The sequence below is a fragment of the Danio rerio genome, chromosome 8, assembly GCF_052040795.2.
Source record: "Danio rerio strain M-AB ecotype USA chromosome 8, GRCz13ab, whole genome shotgun sequence".
Classification (NCBI taxonomy): Eukaryota; Metazoa; Chordata; class Actinopteri; order Cypriniformes; family Danionidae; genus Danio; species Danio rerio.
The window spans coordinates 6,018,408-6,038,177 of record NC_141028.1 but is presented as its reverse complement, the minus strand read 5'-3'; the positions used below and the strand labels follow the sequence as shown (position 1 = coordinate 6,038,177).

The window sequence follows — 19,770 nt, the reverse complement described above, 5'->3', positions numbered from 1 at the left end:
AATTGACCCCCTAAAAAAATCAGGTTCCTTCCTCTTCATAATGACCCCAAACTTTTACAGGGCAATTGTGGATACTTGTGCTCATTTACTACACAAACATGCAGCTATGCCATAATTTGCAATCCAGGCTCGTTGTGGATACATTCCCAGGTCTTCATTTTGGGGACAGTGAAATGCGTAAGTGAAGATGTGTCTGCTCACAGTTTTTGCTTTTGCAAATTCACCAGAGGCCACTGTGTACGCTTTTGATGGACATAAATTTCTCTGGCGTGTCCTCTTCTCATGTAAATCCACCAGAAGGGCGCAATATACACTTCAGCCAACCAGGCAAGTTTCCTGTCGACTGACTGACTGACCGACTGACTCACCCATACTCTTCCCTAAACCCAACTGATAGCCTTTTTAAAAGCAAAATGAGTGACTTTATCACATTTTCAGCCTGTTGTTTATATATTTATTTATTTTTGCTTTTGTTTTACCTGGTTTCTTGAACCGTTCCTAGTCGGACTTGAACCCTGTTGTTGCGGTAAACTCCGCCTAGTGTCCCAAGTCCATCGGCAAATGAGGCGAGCCACTGAGCAAACTGGTAACACCGGAAAAGCCGTCCACACGATGGTAAGCGGTTGGCGGTATAGCGCAAAAAGTAACAGAAGCTATTGTGGCATGATACCACCCCGTTTTAGAGATGAGATACAGCCAGATGTACCTCTGGGTACATATTTTGCGTTCCCCTGAAATGTAGACAGGGGTATGTATCCGCAATGAGCATGTGCTGATAATTTGGCTTGTGAAAATTATTTTTAAATCTAAGAAATCATTGTAATTCTGACCTAAATTAAATATAAACTGTTTCTGGAAATTGGCTCATATTGCAGGGATAGAATACTGCCATCTGCAGGATAAAGAAAAAAAACTTAAGTTTCCACATATATCCAGCAGGGGTCAATAAAGACTCTTTTGTTTTCAGGTTGTTATTTTTTATGCTTCGGAAAACTTTTCTTCACAAATTTATGATATATAGTCACAAAATCCCCCCCCCCCCCTTCTTGACCTTCATCACCCAGAATTTCATTCCCCTGAAATAAAGGAACATTAAAATAAAAATAGGGAACTGCTTCTAAGGTCGCCCTGACACTGTGGGTCAGTTAAGGGTTAAAGTAGGTCAAATTAAGCTCTTAGCAATGCATATTACTAATCAAAAATTGCATTTTTATATATTTACAGTAAGAAATTTACATCTCCATGAAACATGATCTATACAAAATATTCCAATGATTTTTGCCACAAAAGAAAAACATTTTCAAATATATTATATTTAATATATAAATAATGTATACATTAAAAATCATATATAATATTTGTTCAATAAAATGAAAAATCAAAAAAGATAAACTGGATTTACTAAACTAACTTACTAATTAATTAAAAATTTACTAAACTAAACAGGTAAGTGGTTGATAATTTATTTGGGCTGATTTTAAACAAACAAATAAGGTTAAACATTATTAAATGTATTTTTTTTTTAATTCAGCCCAAATAAATTATTTGCAGCCGCTTGCCTTAAAATTTTTTTTTTCAGTGTGTCAAAAATATACCTGTGCAAAACAAGACTAATTTTGTGGTCCAGGGTCACAAATATTATTATGATGTTTCTATTGTTAGCTGATGTTTACACAGTGTGGATTTCGAAGTTTGTTCTCACGATCTATAGACAAACACAATATAATGTCATCATTCATGTAGAATTCAACTGCCATTGTGACATACGCTCAGCTGAAGAGTTGGACATAAAACAAATAATCTCAAGATGTCAAACCTCTTCTGGAGAGAATCTGTCCGCTTGTGTTGTCAACATCCGTGACAAACTGAGGAGAGACAAACTCGGGTTTAACCTTTCGAAATAATCGATTCACCTCTGGCAAACGCAGGCATTAGACAGTCTACATGTACAGCATCTATTATTGTAATAACCTATATCATATCATAGCTGAGTAAGTTACTTCAAAATCCTCTTTAATTACTAATTACATTATTATAATAGTATTTGAATGATGTTTTGAATTATTGTGTCTGAAAATGTTCCTTAATTATTCAATATTTATATGCTTGAATCAATACTATTTAGAAATCCTATAAATCTCAACTCTTACTTCAAATATAATTTTAATTCTTTAAATGTGGATCAAACAGGATCTTTTAGCTTTATTAAAATCACTTAACACTTATAATGTTGTATCAAAAACACAAAATGTTCAGAGTAATGACACCATATTTACATTCATTCATTCATTCATTCATTCATTCATTCATTCATTTATTCATTTTCTTTCAGCTTAGTCCCTATTTATCAGCGTTCGCCACAGCGGAATGAACCACCAACAATTCCAGCATATGTTTTAAACAGTGGGTGCCCTTCCAGCCACAACTCTGCACTGGAAAACACCCAAACACACTCATTCTCACACACACTGATACACTACGGCCAATTTAGTTCATCCAATTCACCTATAGCGCATGTGTTTAGACTGTGGGGGAAACCGGAGCACCCAGAGGAAACCCACGCCAACATGAGGGGAACATGCAAACTCCACGCAGCTGCTAACCACTGAGCCACCTTGCTGGATATTTCATACATACTAGTCAATATTTTTTTTCAGTTAATAGTTTCTTAAGGTGGTACGGTGGTTCAGTGGTTAGCACTGTCGCCTCACAGGAAGAAGGTAACTGTTTCGAACCCAAGCTGGGTCAGCTGGCATTTCTGTGTGGAGTTAGTATGTTCTCCTCGTGTTGGCGTGGATTTCCTCCTGTGCTCTGGTGTCCCCCACAGTCTAAACACATGCGCTATCGGTAAAAAACTAAATTGCCCGTAGTGTGTGAGAGAGTGTATGGGTGTTTCTCAGTACAGGGTTGCGGCTTGAAGGGCATCCGCTGCGTAAAAAACATATGCTGGAATAGTTGGCAGTTCATTCCGCTGTGGCGACCTCTAAAATAGAGACTAAGTCAATCTTATCTTAAGCTTTTACTGGGGCATTGTTTTTGTCTCCCCATGCCGCCCCCAGCAACATCGCCCTGAGTGATCACCCATATTACCCGTGCCTAAATCCGCCAACGCCTATGTTCATTGAGAAATGGATAAAAATATTCATTTTCAAAATGTGGTGTACTCGATTATGCTGAGCACTGTATGTGCTGTATTTAATGCAAGTACATTATAAGTAGCCATATTTAAATGACCTAAAAATTGATTTGGTTACCAAAACACACACACAAAAGTTGACTTCATGTTAAGTCAACTTAACAAGCTGTTTAGTCAGCATTTTTACAGTGTGTGTTTTTACAGAATCTATTTAATACAGAACTGTTGAATTAATGTACACTTCACTTCAAATACTGTTCATTATTATTACACGTACATATTTCGTTTGGAAAGACATTATATACTGTAAAACTGCAGGTAAAATATACCGCCGGCGCTTTACACAACTCCTTAAAGATGCAGTATGTAAGATTGACACCCAGTGGTTGGACTAGGTATTGTATTTCTGGATCAAAACAAATGCAAACGCAGGTTGCCAGATGGAGAACCAACAGGAGCGAGTGCTCTATATAGAAAAAGCAACAGCATTCAATAAGGAATATTTTCCAACTTTAAATGAGCTTTTGTTCTAACCAATACTTCGAATTGATATAAAACTGGCAATGATCCCCTCAGGTAGACCTCATGTGCTTTATTCAGTGTTAAATGCTAATAATGTGAGGTTAAATGTCACTTCACATGACGTTTATTGCCATACTGCAAGCAGCAGCAGATAGTTCACTTCAGATCTTGAAAATAACTTTAAAACTGTGATTCAAAGCCAACACATATCAGTGATTCAGCTTCTACATGTAATAATGTTAAAGAGGTTTAATTTGTATTCATTAGATTATAAACTTTAGTATTTCATTGGAGTGCAGTAAAAGCACTATTCTCTCCTTCTGAATGGCTGTATTTAAATTTCTGTCGTGTTTCATCTGGTGCAAACAGCCAAATTGCTTATCACTGCAAATCTCGTCACGTAACATGTTGTTAGGACACGGGGTTACAACATAACCTGCTCACCTAATGTTTACTCTCGTAATATTTATAATATTTGCTAATTATTACCCACATGTGGAACTCTGAATCTGCTTCTCATTTCAGAGTTTGCTTATGGCTGTTTCCAGGGCCGGCGCGTCCATAGAGGCGACCTAGGCGGCCGCCTAGGGCGGCAGTATAGAGAGGGTGGCGTCTGCGACACCTCCCTTACCACCTGCGTCCTCAGTTATGTCCGTGACATCTCCCTCACCACCCGCGTCCTCAGATATATTCGCGCATAGACGATAGAATAGAGAGGGCGGCGTCAGCGTCACCTCGTGTCCTCAGTTAACTTATATCCGCGCATAGGGCGTCAGAATAAAGAGCGCAGCGCCCGCGACACCTCTCTCCCTCCCTCCCTCAGCACTTGCGCGTCCTCAGTTATATCCGGGCATAGGGCGGCAGAATAAAGAGCGCAGTGTCTGCGACACCTCCCTCCCTCAGCACCCGCGCGTCCATAGTTATATCCACGCATAGGGCGGCAGAATAGAGAGGGTGGTGTCCGCCAGTCCGCGACACCTCCCTCCCTCCCTCAGCACCCGCGCGTCCTCAGTTATATCCGCGCATAGAGCGCCGGAAAAGAGGTCCGCGACACCTCACTTCATTTTCATAACTGGTCACTTTCGTTTTCACATTGGGGTTGAGGGCGGCGTGATCGTCCTCTGCCTAGAGCGGCAGTTCAGCTTGCTCCGGCCCTGGCTGTTTCTCAATTCCAAGAACGCAGAGAAGGGACATATGTTCTTGAAAAGACCCGTGGTGCTGGGTCACCTCGAAAGAACGAACTCGGGAGACTGCAAGAACAGAGAATGAGTCCTGTGAGAAATGAGATGCTCTCTTCTTTCTGATGGTCACGTGACCTTCACGCGTTTTTAGAGGAAAATTAATTAATCATTACAGCATTCATACAACGATTTCAAGAGTTCACACGTAGATATTGTTTGACCAATCTTAGCAGGTTTGGCATTCTGTCAAGGGAGAGAACCCTGAGCTCAGAGATAATTGAGCGCAGGGCTCCCGCATGTTCCATTAAGCATGTTGGGGGAGTACAAGATCAGGTAGTTCTCGAGAGCTCCCCGTGGTAAAGGAAGATGGGGTGGATGGGGGGTTTCTTCGGAAAACGAAGATAAGGGAGTATTTTTTTAGCTGGGCTACTTATAGTGAGTTTGGATTAATCTGATTGGCTGTCTATTGATTGTAGATGAGAGACAAGCTGCGGTTAATCATATCACGTGCTCCTCTCGAAATTAGTTTGTGAAACTTCACTTATTGTTTTTCCCCTTTTCAAAATATATACCATGCTTAAAGACTTTACAAATATACAATGCACAATATAAATGAAACAGATTTTAATACGAATTTTAGCAAATAAACACCCTTAATGTGTTTATGCTTTTATTAAGATTTTCAGGGTGATGTTTACTTTCACCATTTCGTTTAGGGAAACTCCTGAGGTAAATAAGTTATATCTCTGAACTTTTTTACTAAATCTATATAAAATGCTGCGCTTTCTACCTCCAGTCGCAATGACTTCTGGGACTTCTAGAGCGAGTTTAGTGCTCAAGCCTGCATGGATACGTCCTCGATATCAAGAACACATCCGGGAACTTTCACGCGTCCTTGGTTCTTGCTGTCTTGAGTATTAGAACTGAACTTTGGCTGTTGATGATGACGTTACACGAGAACACGAGGACTCAAGATCGCTGAAGAACGCATATTAAGAAACAGCCGTGGTCCACTGGAGGTCGCATTTCGGTCACGGACACATGCTTTGAGAGCCTTCATGACTGAATATATGAAATATGCAGTTTTTCCACCAAGGCAACCCTGGGTGCGGAAATATAATTGGTTAAAGTGACATTGGCCGTGTTAATTGGCCGAAACAAAGACAGAAAGCCCAGCATGTAACACACATTTTAAAAGCAGAATATCTGACTTCAGCATTGTCTTTCAGATAAACAAGAGTATTCACCAACACAATCTCACGGCAATTCGTAACTTTTTCATTTAGTGGCTAATTCGTATGAATTCGTACGATCTAATTCGTACAATTTAGTACGATTTGCTCATCCCCCAATGACGGTTGGGGTTAGGGGTGGGATTAGGTGCCACGCCTCCTTTTTAAAATCGTACTATTTCGTACGACTGAACTCGTAGGAATTCGTACGAATTAGCCACTAAACTGGCAAAACGTATAAATACTTACGTTTTCTCGTGAGGTCAGGCTGGTATTCACTAATGATGTTTCTTAAATATCTGCAAACATATTATAGTATTTTTATGCTTTACAAAAGTCAAAAACTTACATACAGCACCTTTAACGTTTGTGATTTTGACTGTAATGTAATGTTGCACCTTTTGTTAAGATGCTTTGAAAAGTGCTATACAAGTAAACTTGAAGTGAATGTACAGCATTTAAAGTAAGAAACCGTTTTTGAAATGACCTAAAAATATAATCCCTTTATTTTTGTCAGTGAAAAAGTTAATTACGGCAACTATAGGTACTTTGCAACTAATTACACCCAACACTGATCATAGATCACAAAACAAAGTAGAAATGAGATGTTATTTAGCTTTAATGAGACTCACAAATCCTTCCTCAAGGTCCCCTTTCCCTCGGGGTCGAACACTTTAAAGGCATTGAGGATGGTCTCCTCTGCATCGGCACCTGCGTGTGTTTTTAAAAGGAGGCAATAGACAATTAGTCTTTCGAGTCCTCAATAAGAAATACTTTGTACAGGATCCCTAGTGGAATTTCTACCGTAATTTTGGATCTGATCCTATGGGAATTTCCATATGCTGTAGGCTAATACAAGAGCCTCCCTATAGACCTATTAGCGTTCCCAGTATGATCCAATTACTCTGCAGGACATCAGAAGGAAAGAAAAGCCCCACTTGTTTCTATTCCAGATTAGGGCTGTGCGATATTAGGAAAAGAAAGCTGACTGATGTTTGGTTTTTCTGCAATATATATTGAGTGATATACAATGAGTTTTACACTGATTGGATGGGTTTGTAGGGGAGTGCATCTGCATTATTATTACACCTCCTTTTTATGGTTGAGGTCCTATCATGCAGAACGTACCAAAGACTCTAGAATACACAAAACATGTCACTCGTATACTTTTCAATGGCGAAAAGTGTAACTGTCAATATGGTGAATGAAGCCCTGCCTTCTAGTACAGGAGCCAATCAGCGATCGCTATAGAATGACAATTCTCCGGGGGAGGGGCTTAGACCAGACGTGAGTTTCAGCAGATTTTGTGTGATATGAACATTTAGAAAATAATCTAAATAGACAGTTGTTGTTTAACTTGTTTAAAGAATTCAGCAGATGTTCTGCAGATTTTTTGTTATTCGTAGACGATGTTGTTCTGTTGGCTTCGTCGAACATGGACCTTCAGCATGCAATGGGGTAGTTTGCTGCCGAGTGGAACATGGCTGGGATGAGAATCAGCACCTCCAAGTCCGAGGCCATGGTGCTCCACTGGAAAAAGGTGGTTTGCCATTTCCAGGTTGGAGGAAAGTCCTTACCCCAGGTGGAGGTATCTTGAGGTTTTGTTCATGAGTGAGGGAAGGATGGAACGTGAGATTGACAGGCGTTTTGCTTCAGCGGCAGCAGTAATGCGGTCGATGTACTGGTCCATTGTGGTAAAGAAGGAGCTGAGCCGAAAGGCAAAGCTTTTGATTTACCAGTCAATCTACGTTCCTACTCTCACCTATGGCATGAGCTTTGGGTCATGACTGAAAGGACATAATCTCAGATAAAATCGGCTGAAATGAGTTTCCTTCACAGGGTGACAGGGCATACCCTTATGGATAGGGTGAGGAGCTCTGTCACCCGGGAGGAGCTCGGAGTCAAGGAGAGGGAAGTCTGGGGTTCTCTAAGACTGCTGCCCCTGTGACCCGGCCCCAGAAAAGCGGTAGATATTGAATGAATGAATAACTTTTCTTGTCGTCTCTAGTCGTCTCAACTTACACCAAACTGACTAAGATATTAAGTTATATTCATTACTTTATACTTAATATATCCCTAAAATAAGTTAAATCAACATAAAAATATTTGTTGCCTTGACTTTTTTTTACAGACCTTTTTTTTTTGCCAACTGTATTTATTAACATTTTCTGCAGATACAATATCATATACATACAGAAATAAGTAATACACTGTTCTGCTTTTTCACAACTAAGAACCAATGACCATCAGAAAAAAAATATAGAGTTATAAAATGACACAATAAATGTAAATAATAATAAATAATAAATATATAAACAACAACAGCAAAAAAAAAACTACAAAAAATAATAATAAAAATATAAAAAAACTAAAAAAATTTAAAAATAAAAACCTTTATTGCTCTTCTGCTTCAAGATCAATAGTGTCAATATAATTCAACACGGGTTTCCATGTTTTGTAAAAGGATTTTAAAGACCCTCTTAATGAAAACCTTTTTTCCAATTTTAAACACAAAAAAATTATTTTATCCATCTGTCATGTGAAGGTGGAGATGTTTCCATTTAAGGAGAATAAGCCTCCTAGCCAATAATGTAGTAAAAGCCACAACGTTCTGTATTGTTGAAGGCAAATTTGGCTCAAAAGGAATTCTGAATAGTGCCAGACCTCTTTTTTTAACAGTGTAGTACAAAAGTAAATATGAAATAAACAGCGCTTTATAGTTTTTCGGTGGAGTTTTTCATTATCGAGGTACAGAAATTCAACATATTAAATGTAAAATAACACAGTGTAGTCTTTATTGTATAAATAAACACAATTAATCTTCGTTAAAGCTGCAATGCTGCTGTGTACTTTTGTGTTCCCAAATAGTTTAAGTTCACTTAAAATCTTAGTCACAGGCCAATGTAGCCAATGTACAAAAAAGTAAAAAAAAAAAAAACTAGTCTACAATCAGTAGCTTGAAATTTGTCTCATAACAACTGACTGAATAGTTTTCTCACTAGCATCTTTTTTAAGGTAACAAAAAATTCCTACATAATATAAAGCTTCTCAGTAGCACCTCAGCCTCTTTACCTTTAAGCTTCTCTCCAAACATGGTGAGGAAGACGGTAAAGTTGATGGGTCCCGGAGCCTCCTTCAGCATCTCATCCAGCTCCTCCTGTTTGACGTTCAGCCGGCCTGTAGAGGTCAGAGGTCAGACACACACTTCAAACACCAATGCAGAAGGACAGACACATATAGCAGAGATTATTAGAGTCCACCTAAAGCTGCGAACGTGTCCCGCAGGTCATTCTTGTCGATAAAGCCGTCTCTGTTCTGGTCCATGATAGTGAAAGCCTGAGACGGATCAAAAAGAGGCAAAAAAAACTGTGTGTGCGCAGAATGCAGTGTTTGTTAAAGGTGAAACATAACATTCTAGTATCACTAAATAATGTTTTTATCCTTAGAAATTGTATATTTTTTCATATACACTCCCTGACAAAAGTCTTGTCGCCCACACAAGTTTTAGGAACAACAAATAACAACTTGACTTCTAGTTGATTATTTGGTATAAGAAGTGGGCAAAGGCAAAAGCCTCTAGATTACACTTATTTTACTAAAATAAATATGATCATGCCTTGATTTTTAATTATTTAATTAGGACAGTAAGGTCTGACTCTGCTGAGACAAAAGCCTTGTCATTAAACAGAAATAATGTCCAGTATAGAATATAAAGTCATGCTGCAGTGGAGACAGAATAAATATTGTGCATGGCTCCCATGAGCTTGGAGGACTGCATCCATACATCTCTGCAATGACTTAAATCACTGATTAATAAAGTCATCTGGAATGGCAAAGAAAGAGTTCTTGCAGGACTCCCAGAGTTCATCAAGATTCTTTGGATTCATCTTCAATGCCTCCTCCTTCATTTTACCCCAGACATGCTCAATAATGGTTATGTTTGGTGACTGGGCTGGCCAATTCTGGAGCACCTTGACCTTCTTTGCTTTCAGGAGCTTTGATGTGGAGGCTGAAGTATGAGAAGGAGCGCTATCCTGTTGGAGAATTGTCCCTCTCCTGTGGTTTGTAATGTAATGGGCAGCACAAATGTCTTTATACCTCAGGCTGTTGATGTTGCCATCCACTCTGCAGATCTCTCGCACACCCCGATACTGAATGTAACCCCAAACCAAGATTTTTCCTTCACCAAACTTGACTGATTTCTATGAGAATCTTGGGTCCATGCGGGTTCCAGTAGGTCTTCTTCAGTATTTGTTATGATTGGGATGCAGTTCAACAGACCTTCTGCCACTTTTCCAAATGATCAACTAGAAGTTAATATTTATTTGCACTTTCAACTGGGATCATCAATATTGTAAACATCTGACAATATTAGATTTTTCTGCATTGTATATTGATAAACAAGTACAATTTCACCAGTTGACTTAAATGCATATATTTGGAAAGAGTTAATTAATTTGGATTGATTATGATGATTTTGAATTGGAGGGAATCATGTATAAAATAATAAACACATTGCAAGCATTATTAAATACAACAGAGTAAAGATAAAAGTGAAATAATCAGTGCTTTATGGTTTCTGGAAAGCCTGACAGTGTTTAATAAAATTACACTACATAGTCTTCATTATATAAAGTAATTTAATTCAATATTAAATTAAATTAAATTAAAATAATTTTAATTTAATTTAATTTAATTTAATTTTATTTTATTTTATTTTATTTTATTTTATTTTATTTTATTTTATATTATTTTCTTTTTTCTTTTCTTTTCTTTTCTTTTCTTTTTTCTTTTCTTTTTTCTTTTCTTTTCTTTTCTTTTCTTTTCTTTTTTATTTTATTTTATTTTTTCTTTTCTTTTCTTTTTTTCTTTTATTTAATTTTATATTTTCTTTTCTATTTTATTTTATTTTATTTTATTTTATTTTATTTTATTTTATTTTATTTTATTTTATTTTATTTTATTTTATTTTATTTTATTTTATTTTATTTTATTCCACAGGGTCAATATAAATGGCTGGGCTGCTATGCCAAACCTTTGGTCACTTGTGCCAATGCCAAATGTCAGTTTCACTGGTGCCAGCAATAAAAATCTTGAGCTGTTGACAATGTGAAACTTGCATTGTTCTCTGATGAGTCCACCTTCACTGTCTTTCCCACATCCGGGAGAGTTATGGTGTTGACTAGAGAAGCCACAAAGAAGCGTAGCACTCAGAATATTGATGCCCAGAGTGAAGCATGGGGTGTGGATCAGGGATTGTTTGGGCTGCAACATCATGGCATTCTCTAGGCCCAATACTTGGGCTAGATTGGCACATCACTATGGGCACAATTCTGGAGGACCATGTGCACCCAATGGTTCAAACATTGTATCCTGAAGGGGGTGGTGTGTATCCGGTAGATAATGCACCAATACACACAGCAGGAGTGGTTTGATGAACATGAAAGTGAAGTTGAACATCTGCCATGGCCGATGTTAAATATTATTGAGCCACTTTGAGGTGTTTTGGCGGAACGTATCTGAAAACGTTTTCCTCTACCTTTTGCATATTCCTCTATTTGTCGAGTGACACTATTTACGTTTTAAAAACTCATATTCATTTATCAGAATCAGAATCAGTTTTATTGCCAAGTGTGCTACACACGCAAAAGGAATTTGTTTTGGCTACAGAAGCTTCCAGTGACCATAAAGTGACAACACACATATAGAAAAAAATACAATAAACATTAAACAGAGATGCAGTTAGTCAAAGAAAATCTGGATGTTGAGTTGTATGTACTGATTTGTTATAAATATACAGGTACAAATGCGAATGGAGAAAGTATTGCATTGTAAACTGTTATAAGGTGCTGTGTACAAGTGCGTATGAGAAAGTATTGCACATGTTTATTGCACAGTAAGGGGACTCTTTAACTGTTCATAAGGTAGATGGCCTGAGAAAAGAAACTTTTCCTGTGTCTGGCTGTTTTTGTGCTCTGAAGCGTCGACTAGACGGTATCAGTTTGAACAGGTAGTGTGCTGGGTGCGAGGTGTCCAGAGTGATTTTGCAAGCCCTTTTACTCACTCTGGAAGAGTACAGTTCTTGAAGTGTAGGAAGAGTAGGGCCAGTGATGCGTTCAGCAGTCTGGATTATTGATCAAAATGATTAAAAGCGATTTTAATCAAAATGATCTCTCTTTAGTTACAAGACATTTGGACTTATATTTAAGTGATATATTTAATATTAATCAGCTTTTTTGTAATGAAATAAAACAAACGAACGAACAAACAAACAAACAAACAAACAAACAAACGAACGAACGAACGAACGAACGAACGAACGAACGAACGAACGAACGAACAAACAAAAACCCCTCTATCATTCTCAGATGGGATGGTGGGCCAAATCAAAGGTTACAATTGGCAAACTTTGGGCATCTCTGCCCTTCACCAATGAATTGTTATGTTCTAAAGCTAGGCGTTTCCGTTTCATTGTCCAACCCTTGTACATATATTAAGAAATACTGTGAAAATGTTCTTGTTCTGTTAAACATCACTTGGAAAATTATGGGAAAAAAATGTAATAATAATTTTGGCTTTAACTCTGCATTGTTTAAGTAATACTTTGATTATCTTCTCATGTGATTGGGCATCTTTTTGGCTCTTGGTGACTGTTTATGTGGGCTTTGTTTTAAAAACAGGCTAAAATTATTTTTTAAGCACTGTCTGGACTTATGTCTTGAAATGGTTTTGTACTTACATTCTAATAAGAAAGAAAGAGAGAGAGAGAGAGAGAAAGACGGTTTGCATTTGTCTACACACTCTCTCATCACTGCCATCTCGGATCAGTGTCACGCTTATCCTGTTTGTCCTGATCTTTTTACAGCCGCTTTGAGACCAGAGAAAACGTCTGTCCTGCCGCATTTTTCACGCAACATTCATGGGTTTGACAGCAGGTTCGAGTGAGTGTTTGTTCAGGGCCTAAATCTGTGCTAATCGTTTCTGACACCTTATGAATTATTCACTAGTGATGATGAGCGCTGACATGTTGCAGGAATCTCGCTTGTAGATGCTCAATAATATCACTGCTGAAAGTGTCACCATAAAGACAATTGTCAGAGCAATTAGAGTCAAATGGCGTGCTCGGTTTGTACCTCTTTGAACTCCTGGATCTGAGCTTGTTCGAACATGGAGAAGACGTTGGAGTTGGCTCCTTCGGCCCGCTTCTTTGCCTTTTTGGGTGCCTGTAATGATATATTACATATATACACACAGTTGAAGTCAGAATTATTAGCCCTCCTGTGTATTTTTGTCCTCAATTTCTGTTTAACGGGGAGATTTTTTCAACACATTTCTAATCATAATAGTTTTAATAACTCATTTTTAATAACTGATTTATTTTATCTTTGCTATCATGACAGTAAATAATATTTGACTAGATATTTTTCAAGACACTTCAATACAGCTTAAAGTGACATTTAAAGGCTTAACTAGGTTAATTAGGTTAACTAGGCAGGTTAAGATAATTGGGCAAGTCATTGTATATCAATGATTTGTTCTGTAGACAATCGAGGACTAATAATATTGACCTTAAAATGTTTTTTTTTTTTATTAAAAACTGCTTTTATTCTAGCCAAAATAAAACAAATAAGCATTTCTCCAGAAGAAAAAATATTATAGGAAATACTGTGAACAATTCTATGCTCTGTTCAACATAATTTGGGAAATACATATTTCAAGAATTTAGATACTGCTTGACTATTTAAGCTAGTTTGGCATGCTGTCCCGGGAGAGAACCCTGAGCTCGGTGATAGATGAGCCCAAGGCTCCCGCCTGGACAATAAGCATTAGGAGGGATATGAGATCAGGTAGTTCTCGATAGCTCCCCAAAATAAATCACTGTTTGCGCTAGTTTGTAGGTGCTTGTGACTTTAACTTTTGTTGCATAGTTTTTGAGTGTGGGAGGAAACCGGAGTACCCGGAGAAAACCCACGCGAACACGGGGAGAACATGCAAACTCCGCACAGAGAGTATCGGTTGGCTCAGCTTTGAACCAATGACCTCCTTGCTGTGGGGCAACAGTGCTAGCCACCAAACCTGCGTGTCGCCCAAACTGAGGAGGAGGGAGAAGGGAAGTATGGGGGGGTTTTCCAAAACGAAGATGAGGAATGAAGTTTAGGCTGGGTATTTATATTGAATTTAGAGTGATCCGATTGGCTAGTTAGTGATTAGTGATAGGGATCAGCTGTAGTCAATCCTATCACATGCTCCTCTCGAAATTAGTTTGGGAAACTTCACTTAAAAAAATGGAAATTTACAGGGAGGCTAATAATTTTGACTTCAACTGTATGCACACTGGTTAATTAAAAGTATAAAGTGGCACATCTGTACTGTTTATTATAAACAAGAAAGCAAGTAAAAAAATTATAATCATAATTCTGCAGAAACTCTCTTAAAGCAACAGTACACTGTCAGAAATCAAGGTATGAAAGCTGTCACTGGGTGATACCTTTTTAAAAAGTAAACGCTGGAGATGATACGGCCCTGTTCAGTAAACAGTTGACTCTTGTTTATCTGAAAAGTAATGCTGAAGTTAGTTATTGTGCTTTGAATGTGTGTTTTCCGTGTCGGGAACGTCTGTCTTTGTTTTGGTCATTTAACCAAGTCTCAGTTCTAAAGTTCAATCTCAAACAGTTTATTTCATATTCAAGATCAGAGGTGAACTATCTGCTGCTGCTTTCAGTAGTATGACAATAAACGCCATGTGAAATGCACATAATTTCACATAATCATACTCATTAGGGCTGTAACATGCCAATGCATTCATTTAATTCGGCTATACAGTTGTATTATTGTTAATATGTTTGTCAGTTGAGATGTTTGGCACAGATGTTATGTATTTGATGCATATAAGCCTTGATTGAAACATAATCAGACCGCGATAGTCCAACTAGCGCATGCGCACTGAGTTGTTCATGATTAACCTGGATGCACGAGCGCAGCAGCTGTGGACATGTGAAGACCCCTAACCCCCCCAATACCCCCCCTCCCCTCCAACTCCCGGCCCACACCGGTCCGTTGTAAAATTGACAACCGTTGACCGGTCCACGGTAATAAAAAGGTTGGGGACCACTGTTTTAAAGAACAGTGTTGGAGATTTAGCTCCCCTTTAAAGGGCACGTAGTTTACCCCTTTTTTATGATTAAATATTAATATTATGGCTCTTCTGAGTGTGCCAGTTTTGGTTCAGTTCAAAACACAGTTCAGATTTTTTTATTATAGTGTGTTTAAAAGTGTTATTTTGGGGGCGTGTACACAGGTTGCTGTTTTAGGTGTGTGTTGCTTTACATTAAAATCTGTTTAAAATTCCTGCCCAACGTAACAAAGTGGTGTAGTTTTACAGCCAACTGTGTGCTAGTTTAAAGTTCTGAGCTTCTACACCGAGACTAATAACCACCCACACTGAATTAACTTTGACTGAGGCACCGGATGACCCGCTTAGAGCCGTGACACGGCACACCAGACACGCATATTCGCATGTTATTTAAAATAAAACTATTCAGATGGAGCTCTGTGGTGCGGCAGAAACATTAAGTGTCCCGAATAGTGGCTGGGCGCCACGGACAGCCGCCGACTTGAAGCGATGTTGTGTATACCCTGATTAGAAACCTATAGAATTCTAAAATGCATGGCGCTTCTGGTATGCGACCTGCAGGCAAGTTTGTTATTTTATTTGCAAATGGAGTGACACTCATGTGAGGCAAAGGTGCTCGCACTTTTCAGCTGCACCTAGTTAAGATCACAGGGAGCTTCTGTGAGCGCGAGAAATGCAAAAAACGGCTGAAGTTTAGGAAAGACACAATGAAAAGTACACGTTTGCAAACCTAGCTACAAACAAACTAAGTTACAAACAATAATTCCGATTACAGCGATCATGTGGTGAATGTAGAGCTGTACGATTTTGGCTAAAATGAGAATCGCAATTTTTTTTGCTTGAAATAAAGATCACGATTTTCTCACGATTCTGTATATGTAAAATAAAGGTATGGTAAAAACAAACATATAGCACAACATCGATAATAATATTATGTGTAGGTCTACTGGTTTCTATAAATAATTCTATTCTACTTATAATAACTGTTGAATTATTATGTTTGAGATATATGCTAGCAATCTGTCATATCAGACAATTTTATTCACTGGTAAAATCAGACATTTTCCATTATCAGATTATATTCAACTATATAAAGGCTACAGTAGTTAAACTGACATTGTAAACATTTATTTTCATGCACAACTGTGGGTTCACTATGAAAAAAAAAACATTTCAAATGCTTGCCGTAATCATAATGCGATATGATCATTTAAATCACAGGTGTCAAACTCAGTTCCAAAAGGGCCGCAGCTCTGCACAGTTTAGTTCCAACCCTAATTAAACACACCTGATCAAACTAATTGAGTCTTTCAGGCTTGTTTGAAACCTACAGGTAAGTGTGTTGGAGAAGGGTTGGAACTAAACTGTGCAGGGCTTCGGCCCTCCAGGAATGGAGTTTGACACCACTGATTTAAATGAAGTGCACACTTTTGGTTTCATTTTGACTGCTAAGTGCTTGTTCATACTTCGCGCGGCTCCCAAACGATCACTCTGTGCAACAAACAGAATATTATTTACAACTGTATTACCTGTTACTCACAACATATGCAGGTTCTGTTCACTAAAGCGCCCTCTCTATAACAGCTCACGATCAGCAGCTCATGACACGTGTGATTTTCCCAGCCGCGAAAACATCATTATATGAAGACAAAAATGACATTTTTAGGTGAATTATACCTTATAAATACAGTATGTGACTCATTCAACATCATTTGGAGGTGTCAATGTCACTGAGCAACGTGTGTGAAACAATGAAAAGACTCGTGCAGCCGCCTTTTCTTCTCTCCTGAACTTGAAAATATGATTGACAGAATCGTAGAAATTCTGGATTAAGATCGTCTAGGGGGTCGAATCGAGATCGCGTTTTTTTAACGATTAATTGTGCTGCTGAATGTTGATCTTGTGTTGAGCCCAATGAGCCTTACATGTAAAAATAGAGCAAGGGTGTTCCTTTAGTGACATCGCTTTGACTCTCACGGTAAAAATGGCAGACGTGAAGCAACAGGATATGAGGATATGGTGACGCGCGGCTGTCAATCAATATTGGTGGGCAGGGGGACTGCACTCATACGTCAAGTTGCGGTCGATCTAAAAACTGCTCCAATTGGTCCACCATTTTTATATTGTTAAATTTAAAAAAAGGACTGTGTGTGTTTATATCACCCCAATATGACAGTATATATTCTATACCTACACACATGTCTGTCCAAACAGCTTGAAAAGTAGATTTTTCACCATAGGTGCTCTTTAATTTTCTCATATTTTTGAAAAACATTTGAAGTTCTAAAGCAGCTGTTTCCTTGAAAAAGACGTGATAGTGTCATTAAAAACTGAATTGGAAATGATCCTATTTTAATAGTCAGCCGTGAACTGATGTGGGCTGGTCTAAAGTAGAGATCTGCGCGGGACTAAATTTTGAATCCTGCTCCCACCCGCACCCGCCAGGTTTTAGCCCGAACCCGACCGCTCCCGCTTACATACAGCATTTGTTTAATGTCGCTAAAGAGCGGGAGGAGAACAAAAACGAAGACCACCCAGCTATACAGAGTCCAGACAGCCTATAACAAGCTGTCTGTATAAACACACACACACACATAAGCACCAAGCACACACACACACACAAAGCTCTCTCTCTCATTCACGCGCGCGCGCACTAACACACACAAACCTCTCATTTGTGCGTGCACACACACACACACACAGCAACAAACAAGCTAAACACAGCATCGCGCTATTTCATTTACACACATACATACGCGTGCTTGCTCGGGAGTCGGGAGCAATATTGCTAGACGGCCTGCTCTCGTCTCAAATTAAACCCGTTACCGACCGCTCCCGCGCTTTATTTAGAAATGTATTATTATATAATATATATATAATTATATAATTATTATTATTATATATCATTTATTATGCAGACCTCTAGTCTAAAGCTTGAAAAAGAAGAGCCACTCCAGCCTTGGCTCTTGGTGTGGTCAATCAGGCCACCTGCGCTTGCGTGTGTTTTAAACCAGGTGTGCAGTACCTAGTTAAACCACTGGGAGTCAAACTGACATCCTGCACCTTTAATTCTTCCTTACCAACTGTGTTTTTGTATATTGACACTTGGGATCTTGATAAAGCATTCAACTTTAATCGCGCATTAAATTCTCCTCTAGAGCAATGAAAGAGCGCAGTCTGAACACTAGTGTGCTTGTGTGTGAGAGAATGGAAATGTTTGGTGTATTGCAGGATGTATAATTAGCTGCGAGTGGAGAAGTCAGCCAGTGGATCAGATGTGGGATTACACACTGGCGCTGACTGTTGACAGCCTCGTCTTTGAGCCTGTTGATCGGTAATCCCACCAAGACGGGGATTAATGGCGACTATTTACATTCCTGTCACAGAATCTGGAAAACAGTGTGAGATGCGTTTCTGTTGGCTGACATCAGAGCCCGACAGCTGCTCGTTTCGCTCTGCATTATTTCTCAACAGTTGTGCAGCAGACAGGGATAAAGTCTAAAAGGGATACAGCTGCAGATACTCACGTAAATATAGCATAATTTTTGTGACACTGTTGTGGAGCAATCGATGGGCTGCTATGCTCAGGGACGGACTGGGACAAAAAATCAGCCCTGGCATTTTGGGACAGAGCGACCCACTATATTCAATCAAAATGCTACCCATCTGTGCACGCCCTTGAATATGTATACCAACTCCTATTCTATAAAACAGGGGTCACCAACATGGTGCCCGCCAAGATCACATGAGTTGTTCTAAAAATAGCTCACCATAGCTCCACATATGAGTAAGCTGCATCTAATATTTTTATAGGTATTCTTTTTAAATCACACTTGCATTGGTGTAAATTTTATATATTGGTGTAAAGTTATATATTTAAAAAAAAACGTTAAAAACATTCATTCATTTTCTTGTCGGCTTACTCCCTTTATTAATCTGGGGTCACCACAGCGGAATGAACCGCCAACTTATCCAGCAAGTTTTTTACGCAGCGGATGCCCTTCCAGCCGCAACCCATCTCTGGGAAACATTCACACACACACTCATACACTACAGACAATTAGCCTACCCAATTTAACTGTACCGCATGTCTTTGGACTGTGGGGGAACCGGAGCACCCTGAGGAAACCACGCGAACGCAGGGAGAACATGCAAACTCCACACAGAAACACCAACTGAGCTGAGGCTCGAACCTGCAACCCAGCAACCTTCTTGCTGTGAGGCGCCTACTTTGACAACTACTGTGAGAAATCATTAACATGATCAATGTCTTCACATATATAAATATTATTAATAATAACATATAATTAAAAGTCAATAATTTTTTGTTTTTATTTAATAACTGGTAGCCCTTCACACTAATCGGTACCCAAGAAGTAGCTCTCAGTTTCCAAAAGGTTGGTGACCCCTGCTATAAAAGCACAAAAGCCATATATAGGAAATAATGAGAGTTGACAAAAAAAAAATAATAATAATAATTTATTTTATTATTATAATACAATTATAATCCACGTTGGAAGTCCATCTTTTGTGTGCCTGTGTGTTTTGAGGGAGCCTATATTAAAT

At 38.6% G+C, this 19,770-nt stretch overlaps 2 protein-coding genes across 3 annotated transcripts in view; one reads left to right on the top strand and one right to left on the bottom strand.

Moving 5' to 3' along the window:
* rad9b (RAD9 checkpoint clamp component B) overlaps positions 1–19,770 on the top strand; it is a 122,917-nt gene that overhangs the window by 70,545 nt on the left and 32,602 nt on the right. The window contains exon 13 of one of the 2 annotated variants that reach the window (XM_087263605.1): positions 503–965. The exons of the other annotated variant lie outside the window; for it this stretch is intronic. The gene's annotated coding sequence lies outside the window, so the exon portion shown is untranslated. Of the gene's footprint in view, positions 1–502; positions 966–19,770 lie in introns of those variants that run through there. 2 annotated transcript variants of the gene reach the window in all.
* The window catches only part of myl2b (myosin, light chain 2b, regulatory, cardiac, slow), a 47,604-nt gene that overhangs the window by 1,576 nt on the left and 26,258 nt on the right, over positions 1–19,770 (bottom strand). The window contains 5 exon segments of the mRNA NM_001040045.2: positions 1,817–1,865; positions 6,704–6,782; positions 9,144–9,248; positions 9,332–9,407; positions 13,205–13,294. Coding sequence (NP_001035134.1) covers positions 1,817–1,865; positions 6,704–6,782; positions 9,144–9,248; positions 9,332–9,407; positions 13,205–13,294 — 399 coding nt within the window.